We start from the raw sequence: 11083 nt of genomic DNA, 5'->3' as shown, positions 1-11083 counted from the left end.
CATTTCTCAGCGGGAAAGTGACACTGAGAGACTCTTCTCTGCACTCTATTTACACTCTATCTCTAAGTGCAATCTCTTCGACACATAGCTCGAAATCACAGGTGCCTCGTGACATCGGGCATCCCTGTCTCTAGTGCTGGCCTCTCTTATCATGTCCAGACTTGGTACCCCATTGCCACTTGCCATCCCTTTGTGATATCAAACAGGCACCTCACACTGAACGTGGCTTATACTGAGCTTTGTATTTTCTCCTCCAAACCTGTTTTTCTCTAAGTCATTGACTAAACTCTTTGGTGTCATGTGGAATCATTTCTTTTCTCCTTTAAATATCTGACCCCTTGACCATGGAAGATGTACTTCCAATTAGTCCACATTTGTCTATCCATCTTTGGATCTAAGCTACCTCCTAATTTATTGCCTCTCCTGCTCCCACTGTGCTAGGAAGGCATCTTCCATCTATTAAAAGGGGAAATCAGATCCTCTCATCTCATACTGCTGCTTGGGACAGCCCATGGCTTCCCATTGCACTTGGGGCCAATGCAGAGAGGAAGCCCTGCCTGCTGTCCACTCTGCCCCCTCCCACAAGCGGCCACCTCCTCCTTCACCCAGACCTGCTCCTGACCCCAGACTGTGTCTGCAGCTGAGCCCCTGCACTAGTCTCAGACTCGTGCACAGCTGCCTGCCCACTCTCCACTCCCCCAGGCTGACTGCCCACTCCCATCTGCCCACTCCTTATCCTCCTGACACTGTAGATGGCAACTCGAGTTTTCATCTGCGTGGCCACCCTCACCTCCATCTTGCATACCTTGCACTCAGTCCAATAGCATATCCCGCATGCTCTAAGGCCATGCCCCACCTCCACCATGGCCACCCAGCCTGAGCCACCACCCTCTCCAGGATCACTGCAGTGGCTGCTCACTGTGATCTCTCTCTGCTTCTGCATTAAAGTCGTGGCCTCTCTGCATTAAAGTCGTGCTGCAGCAGGGGTGATCTCTGAAAATCTGAGTGCAGTCACGTGATGCTTAAAATCCTCTCAAGGCTTCCTCTCTCACTTTAAAGCCAAAATCCTCATCAGGATCCACAAGGCCCGACATGACCCCACTCTGGGACACATCTCTGATCTCCCACTCAGCTCTGGCCACCTCGGCCTCCTTGCTGGGAACCCCTGCACCCTTGTCGTTTCTTCCCCAGATGTCTGTACTGCTCGTGTCCTGAGTCCTCTGCTCCTTGCTGCTGGGGAGGGCCCCCCTCCCACTGTCCTATCTGCTGTCACAGGAGCATACCTCTCCCAGCCCAGTCCCTGTGTCCCTTCATTTCCTGAGCCCTCTCTGTTGGGATTCCCACAGGAGGATTCAGTGCTCCAGAAAGTAGGGACTCAGTGTGTTCTCCAAGTGCCCTCATCCCTAAAGCACAGGGCCGTGGGGTTAGAGGTTTCTGAATGAACGTGGGGCAGAGGCCCTACCTGTTTCTTGAGCATCCTGAGATTTCTCCTTTTGGGGGCCTTTCTATAGAGCTGTTCCCTCTGCCTGGAAGGTTCTTGCACCCTCTCTTGCCAGGAACTTGCCAACTCAAGTTTCTCCTCTTTGAAAGTCCTCTCTTCACCATTCCTGAAACCCTCTGGGGTGCACTCTTGACTCTCTGAAGGGTCTCGTGATTTCGTGCTTAGTCGCTGCAGCTCCCTGTGTGCGCCTCTTGTCCTCCACTATTCTCGTATCCCCAGTGCCTAGGACAAGGCCAGGCGCACAGCAGGTGATGAACAGTATTTACCAAACAAGGACAATTACAGTGATTTGCCTGGGGCCCAGCAGCTCCCAGTGGTCCAGATGGCCAGAACACATCAGAGCTTCACCCTTGCCTGGCCAGTCAGGAATTCGAGGGTTTATCTGGCAGAAGACATCTGAGCTCAAAATCCCTGCAAGGTCGGATGGATCACACACCAGGAGATCTGCTGGGAGGCAAGTTGAGGCCCTAATGTAAATACTGAGTTTGGATTGGTAAAGAGCAGGTGGGGAAAGATTCCAGGTTTAAGGAGCAGTGTGACTCACAGAATCTTGGAACCTTAGTGCGGAATGTAGATGGGATGAGGAGGCCTGTTCTGAGGAGGGTAAGGAGATCGCTCGCCCTGGGGCTGGGCTGGGACTAGGGAGGGGCAGAATTCAATCAGCACATTGGTGCCAGTTCCCCTCCCGGCCTCAAGGGACCTCTGCCTGAGGAGTCAGCATCTGACATTGTAAGCAACTGGGGACTCCTGGAAGCTCTAGGGTAAGGAAATGAAACAAAGGGGTCAAGTAGTTACTTTGGCAACAGCAAGGAGACTGGGAGGACTGGGGCAAAACTGGGGGCACCTGTGAAGACAGAAGGCTGCTGTGGGGATGGAGGGAGCCAGCAGGGCTCAGGTGTCACTGGGTGGACTGACAGGAGGAGAACATGGAGCCTTGCAGTGTCAGGCACAGGGCAAGGGGAGCTGTGGCCCTTCACTTGCTGTTTGTACTCAGCTTGGGATGCTACCGGTCCCTGTGAAAGCTCATTCCTTTCCCTGAAAGTGCAGATACTTCAGCCAGACTTTTCTCTGATATGGGCCTCCACACCTCAAAATTGTACCCCCGTGACTGGGGGAAGGGAGGGACTCTATATATGGCCTGTATTATTTCCTTAGTACCTGTCACTAAGCCCTGACACTGGATTCTGGCAAATACCGTAGACTGCAGCAGAGCTGCCCTAAAGATGCGAGAGCCAGGGGTACCTGGGCAGGGGTAGGCCAGGGTGCAGGAGGTGAGGGCCAGCCCAAGAAAAGGTGGTGGGGGACAGGTAAGTGATTTGAGCCAAGCTAGGGAAGTGACTTGTCAGCAGCCATATGCGGGAGGAGCCGGGGACCCCCTCCCACAAGCCATGGCCTCCCAGTCAAGAAATTCCTGCCTCCCTTCTCAGTACTTCTCAAGTGGGAGGCAGACAGTCAGGGCTACAGTACATCTGGGGGTCTTTCTGCAGAAGTGGGGGAGTCCCCACTCCTTTTTCTGGGCCAAGTTTGTTCTCTCATCACCCAACTTTCGCCCGCCTCTCTCTGACACTCCATGAATAAGGAGGGAGCCCTCTGCCCCACATTCTGCCCGCTCTCCGGATCCTCCCCTCCCCAGCAACCAGCCTCCATTCCCGGGCTCTGTCAGGATCACATCCGCCACCTCAGAACTGCAGCACATAAGGGACATTTTGGTCTTCGTGGTTTCCCAGGGAGGGAAAAAGAGACTCAAATGCCTGCAGACCAAAGCCTGTCTTTGCTGCAGTGAAACAGTTTTCCTTTCCACGAAAAAGGAAAAGAAAGAAAGAAAAATCCTTATTTAGTGGCATAAGGAAAGGCAGAGATCACAGAAAGGAAACAGTCTACTTCATCCAAGAATTGAGTCCTGAAGTAGGTGGTCTGGGCAGTGGGGTAGGGCAGGTCGTAGAGGCAACGCGGAACTGCGTTTCCCAGAGCCTCCCCTTTCACGGGGCTCCCCAGAACCCGACGGGCTCCGTGAATCAGATATAAGCATGGGAGCGTCGCCATGCCGTGGCTCCTTTGGACTTTGACTCCAGTTGGTTCCAAGAGCAAGTTCCCATTCCGGGGTCCCCGAGACCCTCTCCCGAGCCAGGACCAGGCAGGTCTGGCCCCGGAAAAGCGCGCGGGCTGCCCGGGACTGCGGGCCCTTTCTCTCGCGGTCCGCAGTTTTCTCTCCTACCGGCGGCAGCGCGCGCGTTTTCAATGTTTTAGGACCGAACTGATGCTTCTGGGAAACGAAACTAAACCCCTCGAAAGTTTCCAGGCCGCGCTCTTTTCGTTTCGCGCGGTCCGGCGTGTCCGCGTCGGGGCGCGGGGCGAGGGCGGAGCGGGTGGGCGGCGCGAGCGAGGGCAGGCGGGCTCTGTGCGCCGTGGCCGGCGGCGGCCGCGCCCTGCCGGACCGCGGGCGGGCGGCGGGAGCTGGACGCGGGCTGGGCGCGCTGGGCGGGGCGGGCGGCGGCGCGGCGCGCTGACCGCGGTCTCCGTGTGCTCCGCAGGCAGGGAGCCCGCGCCGCCGCGGGCGATGATCACCTAAGAGGCTGGCGCGGGCGGGCGTGAGTGGCGGAGGAGCCGGGCGCGGCGACACGCGGCCATGGAGCGGGAGCCGGCGGCGGCCGAGGAGCCCCGACCCCCCGGACGGCGGCGGCGGCGGCGGCGGCGGCGGCGGGAAGGCAGGACGCGCACGGTGCGCTCCAACCTGCTGCCGCCCCCGGGCGCCGAGGACCCCGCGGCGGGCGCGGCCAAGGGCGAGCGGCGGCGGCGCGTGTGTGCTCAGCACCTGGCCGACAACCGGCTCAAGACCACCAAATACACGCTGCTGTCCTTCCTGCCCAAGAACCTGTTCGAGCAGTTCCACCGCCTGGCCAACGTGTACTTCGTCTTCATCGCGCTGCTCAACTTCGTGCCGGCGGTGAACGCCTTCCAGCCCGGCCTGGCGCTGGCGCCGGTGCTCTTCATCCTGGCCGTCACGGCTTTCAAGGACCTGTGGGAGGACTACAGCCGCCACCGCTCCGACCACGAGATCAACCACCTGGGCTGCCTCGTCTTCAGCAGGTGAGTCTGGCGAGCGGGGCAGCGAGCGCGGACTGGGCGCGGGGCCGCTCCCGGGAACTTAGTGTTGGGCGCGGTGTGAGTGGCACGGGGCAGGGGTGCTGGGGAACGGCTCTACTCAGGGCGGGGGGCCGGGCCACGCGGACCGGTGCCGGGTGAAGGCACTGCGCCGCCACGGGCCCTCTGCGTCCGGCCGCGACTGACGGGTGCCCTAGATGGCTGGGCGCGCGCGATCCCCCGGCCCGTCTCAGACTGTTCCTCTGACTCCGCGTCTGAGCCAGAAAGATCCCAGGGCTGAAATCTGGCGGCTGCTGGGCATCCTCATCCCCACAGTTCCCGCCCGAAGTAAAAGGGAGGGAAATCCAGCACAGGGTACCATCGCCTGAAGTTCCTGCCTCAGCCTGGCCAGGCGCCGTGGTCTGGGATGTTTAACAACCGACTCAGGAATATAAAGCTCAGTCTTAGATGGCAGCTTGTCTTGGGAAAACAGAGTGGAACTGCCACTAAGTTGTGATAGGACTGGCACAGATCAGATAGAAGGGCAGGGGTCATAACAGCAGCGTCCCTCCGCTGATGTGAGCTCATATAATTTTCTTAATATTAAATATTAACCTGTTTCCGGATGGAAAGAGGCTTTGAGGCATTTGTGAGCCCTGCCACGGTTAGTAGCAGGACCTTCTAGTGGGCTCCACCTGCTCTGTCTCTCTCTCCCTGTGCTTCCCCAGAGCTGTAGACCCCCAAGCTGGGCCTGTCAGGGAAGCCTGCCGCCCTTCCTCCTTCATACCCACACCCCAAGAGAGCCACTTGGCTGGAGATCCATCTTGGAGCTAGGTCTAGCAGCCAGGGCCACCTCAAGGTCCCTCTCCTAGGAACATGGATGATCCTGGCCTTTGGCCAAAGCTCAGCCCATTTTTCCCTCCTGTTTCATCTTGCTTGATCCCTCCTATAGGGACTAGATGGACCTCTGAGTTGGCTTCTATCGTGGGTGAGGAGACTCTAGGAAGCCCCTTTGCTCTCTCAGTGGCAGATTGTTCCCCTAAAAGTGTCACATTTGCTTCTGCCTCTTAGGATAGCTTAGATGAAGACCATAAATGTCTGTCTCTGACCATGAATGTCTGTCTCTGCACTTAAGAGACACTTAAGTACCTGTCACCTCCCAGCTACACTGCAGTGGTTGTGCTTCATACTTACTGTATGTAAAGAGAGAGTCAACAGAGGTTCACAGAGGTCAAGCAACTTGCCCAAGGTCACACAGGTGTTACGTAGTGTGCTGGGTTTTGGCCCAGGTTTTCCTGACTGCACAGCTTTTCCAGTATCCTTGTGCTTTGCTTCTCAACATGTAAGAATCACTTGAGGAGCTTCTTAAAAATAAAAGTTCTCCAAAGTTTTTGACCCAGCAATTTTTGATTCCTGGGATTGGGCCCAGGAATCTGAACATTTGATTAGCATGGAGGTGCTTCTTACCTGACGGCCCACACTTTGACTAACGCCACCCAGCTTGCTCTCCGGAGGTGCTCATCACCAGCCAGCAAGCACGACATCGATGGAAAGGGCTGCGGGATTTCCTGGCTCCCCTTCACTAGAAGTCTCAGCAGGGAAAGGAGGGGGCATCCCTTACACAGATACCCTCAGTGTCCCCAGAGTGAGGACTCTGTACCACAGAACCCTTCCGGGGCTCTGGTAGGTTAAGGCTTTGCATGCATACCACTTCCTGTCATTACTGAGCCTATAACTCCTGTAGCCTCCTTTTCAGAAATACTTAGGTCTCAGGAAATACAGTTTACTTTCAGTTGGCAAAGTACTTTTAACTCCTTATGTCATTTGATCCTTATAATAGCTATCACTCCCATCTTGCAGATGAGAAGACTGAGGCTGGGATCTAAAAGCAGTTCTCTTGACTCCATGACTTTGCAAGGCTTCATGGGACTTTGAAGCCTCAGCTTCCACTTGGACCACACTGGTCCAGCATCTGCCTCCCCTTCCACTCTGACCCAGCTGGATTTCTGCTCCAGCAGGAGTGCTCAAGTACAGTCCTTGATTCAGGGTGTCTTAATTACCCCTCAGACCCTGTGTTCTTCCCTATTGCAGAAACTGCATTTTACATTGACTTTCCAACTGTCCTGAGGACAGTCAGCCCAATGCCCCACTTCTATTAATTGTTCCCTGGGAAGGCAGGTCAAATTCTTCCAGTCCCAGAAAGCCTGGAGTTGGTGTTGGCAGGCCCTGGGGATAGGAGTAGGAGGAGGCTGGGTCCTACCCAGAGTTGGCGTGTCCACTGGGTGAGGCCCTGTGCAGGGCTCCTAGCAGGTCAGGAGAGGCCTTCCAAAGGGCCAGAGTCTGGGGTGGTGGTGTGAGGACCTGGGAAAATGTGATCAGACAAGGAGCTGGGAGAGCAAGTGCTGCAGGCGAGGGAGTGGGGACAGGGGGACATGGCAAGATCAGGGCACAGAGATGTGGAACAGGTTATAGGGTGTGGGAATAGGCAGCGGGCCATGGACATGAAGCCCAGGGTCTAGGGGAGCTGGCACTGGGACAGTGCAAGAGAAGCCTGGGAAAATGATTTCTGTGTCAGGCCAAAGTCTGTTCTGTGACTTTAGTTTTTGCGCAGAAAAGCAGAAGCATGGTTGTGACCACCAGGGTCTAGTTTGTGACATGCCTCCTCCAAGTGTGTTTGTTTGCTCTAGTTGTTGTGCACGGGTGTTCCCTGCAGGTAGAGCATATGTTAGTGCAGAGTAAGAACAAACTTTAGATAGGGAAGTCTCACCTGCTGACACTGTCCCTAGAGGGTGACTTTTTGGACATTCCTTTGTATTCTGACTTACAGCCTGTAGGGTGTCTCTCATTTGTAGTATTATTTATATGATGTTTCTCAATGAAATGGTCCTTGGGTCCCCTCTCTATGAGAATCTCGTATGGAGCTTGTTAGAAATGCAGCTTCCTAGGCCATGGGTGTTTGAGAAACAGTCCTCTTGTTTCCTTGTCCAGAGCCCATGTTATCCTCTCATGGATTTTGGACTCTATTTAGGAAAATCCTCTTGAGCCAGGCACAGCAGGCTGAGAGAGAGCACTGGGGGATTCTGGGGGTGAAGTCCTGCCTGTGGTCCTTGCCCATGGGAAGGTCCCCACCACCCAGCGTGTCTAGGAGAATGGGGAGGGTGTGGGAAGGCCCTCCTGGCCATGTAGACCTCCTTGGTGCTGGCAAAAACCGGCCAGACAAGCCATCTCCCTCCCCTCCGGGCCATAGGTGAAAAGACAGGGACTGCCTGAGCTCGATGCCTCTTCCACCCCCGCATACACACACTCAAGAGTGCGCCCTGGTGGGAGTCCAGGGTGGCCTTAGGCTTCTGTGCGGGGCTTGGACTTCCCATGTGCTGACTTGGGTCTCCAGCATGGAGTGTCCAGGTGGGACAAGGCAGACACACCAGGGGCTGGGGCTGAAGTGGCAGCTGAAGAACCTCAGGGATATCGGCGAGTGGGGCTGCAGGAGTAGGGGGATGGTAAGTTCACCTGGGAAGGGTGGGGGTCCTGGAGGCAGAAAGCATCTATCAGAGGGAGACTTTGAGGAAATTGAAGAAGAATCTTTCAAGCAAAGGAAGGAGCCAGGGAAGGTGCACAGGAGAAAGTGCTCTCATTGCCATTTTGACAGTAGGGTGAGAGGCAGCACTGTCAGTCAGTAGACCACAGCCCTGCTCCCAGGTGTCCTGCTCCCAGGTGCCCTGCTCCCAGGTGCCCTGCTCCCAGAGGCAGAAGGGTGGGTCGAAGGTAGGGCCTCTGCCTGTGGCTCCATCTTTGCCCCAAACCTTGCCTGGGCTATTGTATCATTTTCTCCATTTTTTCCCTTTTGCTTCCATACACTTTGCGATGACTCGAATATAATCTTGTTATACCTTTAGTGTCTGTATCTAGAATGATAAATCTTTAGGGCTCCGCACTTGGGTTGGAGTGCGACCGCTTGGTGTCTTTCCATCTTCTGGGAAAACAGGTTGGGGGCGGGGGAGCTCTCTGCTTATTTTGGAATTACCCTAACTTTTGTCTCTTCCCTTTCCTTTGGTTCTCACTCATTTTTCCAGTCCATTAGGGTTATCTGTCCAACCTGTGTCCCCTCTGGGTCATGATTTGTTGTTTCAGAAGAGTCTAGCAGATGAGAAGGAGATAGCCTCACTCAACAAAATCCTCCTTTTGTTTCCTTTTTGCCGAGGTTTCTATTTCTCCTGCCTCCCTTTTCTCACTTCTCCCTTTGTGTCTTGTTCTCTCTCATTACCGGTGAGTCAGCCTCTTCCCCTGTGGTGCCCTTGGCCCTTGCCAGGGCTATCCCCTCTTCCTCTCCCACTTACTGCACCAGGAGGCCAGCAGCAAAAACACCTTTCTTGGGAAGCACAGCATCTTTTCACATTATAGGGAAAGATTTGCAAAAGCAGAGACACCAGCACATGACTCGGGCCTTAGAGGATCCTGCCAGTTCTCTTTAAGTAGGTTTGTCATCTCCACAAGTATGTGGGGTATGAGACACTTGAGGAATAATATTTTCATATTGCCATTCACAGGTTTTTTGGAAATAATTTTTTTAATTAAAAATTTTTTTTCTTCTATGTCTTCTCCAACTGGTCTAATTTTTCTTTTGATACCTATTAAATGTCATATATTACAGGACTCATAAGGTTAAGTTGTAGTAAAAAAAGAACTTTTCTTTCTCTAAAAACTTAGTTGCCTTCAGAAGTCAGTCTCATTCTTGGAACAGCTTTTTTTTTTTTTACTTGTTAATATGAGCCAAATGTTCCATATGCACAGTTCTTTTTTATCTTCCCAACGATCCTATCATTTTCATATCCCCATTTCACAGAGGAGGAAACTGAGGCTTTAAGGCTCAATAGCTTGCCTAACATCACGCTCTGAGGAGACAGCAGTGCCATGATTGGAGTCCAGATCTACCCTCCTCTGACTCCACATTTGGAGTTATTCCCCCCTACTTGCCATGCCCACCCCAGGAACAATAGTCCTCTTTAAAAAAAATCATATAGAAATTTTCACACATACAGAGATGTGCACATGTAATGAACCTCTGTGCACTGTCACCCAGCTTCAGTGGTTAGCAGCTTCTGACAAACATTGTATGATCTGTATTCTCTGCCTTTCCGTCCTCTCCTGTTATATTGAAGCAAATCCCAGACATCATGGAATTTCATGTGTGAATGTTTCTGTATTTGTCTGTGGAAAAGCACGACTCTCTTTTTAAGCTAAACTACAGATGCCATTAGCATACCTAAAGAATTATTATCAGTTTCTTAATATTATTAAACACTTGGTCTGTGTTCAAATTTCTACTTGTCTCATTAATGTATTTTTTTTCCAAGTTGTATGTTTGAATCAAATCTAAGTAAGAGCTACTTATTGTGGTTGGCTAATACATCTTGTAAGTCTCCTTTAGTCTATAGATTTTGTCCTTGAAAACTCTGTTTTTCTATCTTTCTCTCTTTTGTCCCTTATAATGCATTTTGAAGAAATTGGGTTATTTGTCCTGTGGTGTTTTCCATGGCCTGAATCTTGCTGATTACTTTTGTGTGGTCGGACGTGACAAGTGTTTTGTACTGTCATTCCTGTGAAGTGGTAGGTGGCTCTAGACACCTCCCCAGCACTTCATCAGGTTCAGGTTTGAATTTTTTTGTTGTTGTTAAAGCCACATTTTTAAAAAGATTTTTAGCCAGTCAAATGAAAACCACATTTATAGGTGGTGTTCTGCACTTCCATCAAGACACACATATGTTCGCTCATCCCTCCCTTTGGGATGTTGGCCGTTGCTGACAATCACTGCCTATATCCACTGATATGTTAGAGGTTAGAAAACAGTAGTGTTCTGATTCTTCCGTTCATTACTGGAAATACTTTTATAAAGACACACTGCCGCTTGTCTACTGGCTGGTTTCCCAGTGGTACCACCCATATAAGAAAGGAGAGATAAGTGATTGATGTTGGATCACTAGCATCTTCCAATTATCTTTGCAAAATTTTTATACTTTTTGTTTTGAAATAATTTTTGACTTAAAGAAAAGTTGTAAAATGGAACAGATGTCTACCCCTCACCCACCTTCCTCTAATTTTAACAGTTAACTGTACTACAATGGTCAAAACCAAGACATTAACACTAATACAAAACTATTCATTTAACTACATTTTTTCTTCATGTCTGAAGTTTCTCTATTAATGCATTCATGAGTTTTGGTCAGTTGTTTTATTTGTCAATCTTATTTCCTGCCATCTTGCTAAATCATTTATTTTATCTAGTCCTTGTTTGGTGGATTCCTTATGCTTTTCTATAGACAATCATGACATCTGTAACTAGAAATAGTTTAGTTTCTTCCTTTCCAGTCTGATAACTTATATTTCTTTTTATTGCCTAATTTACCTGGCTAGAAGCTCCAGTTTAACAGAAGTGGCAAAAATGGTCATTCTTCTCTTGTTCCTGATCTTACAGGGAAAACATTATCTTTCACCATGAAGCAT

The 11083-nt window shown here is 51.7% G+C and overlaps 1 protein-coding gene across 2 annotated transcripts in view; it reads left to right on the top strand.

Moving 5' to 3' along the window:
- Positions 1–3952: 3952 nt before the first annotated feature.
- Positions 3953–11083, top strand: part of ATP10A (ATPase phospholipid transporting 10A (putative)) — a 152460-nt gene continuing 145329 nt past the window's right edge. Inside the window, exon 1 of one of the 2 annotated variants that reach the window (XM_076004887.1) lies at positions 3953–4588. In XM_076004887.1, coding sequence (XP_075861002.1) covers positions 4128–4588 — 461 coding nt within the window. In that variant the 5' untranslated portion in view covers positions 3953–4127. The remainder of the gene's footprint in view (positions 4589–11083) is intronic. The other variant, XM_012760152.3, reaches the window with a different exon arrangement.

Source organism: Microcebus murinus, chromosome 7 (assembly GCF_040939455.1).
Source record: "Microcebus murinus isolate Inina chromosome 7, M.murinus_Inina_mat1.0, whole genome shotgun sequence".
In the NCBI taxonomy this organism is placed as follows: Eukaryota; Metazoa; Chordata; class Mammalia; order Primates; family Cheirogaleidae; genus Microcebus; species Microcebus murinus.
This window is presented reverse-complemented; position numbering and strand designations above follow the sequence as displayed.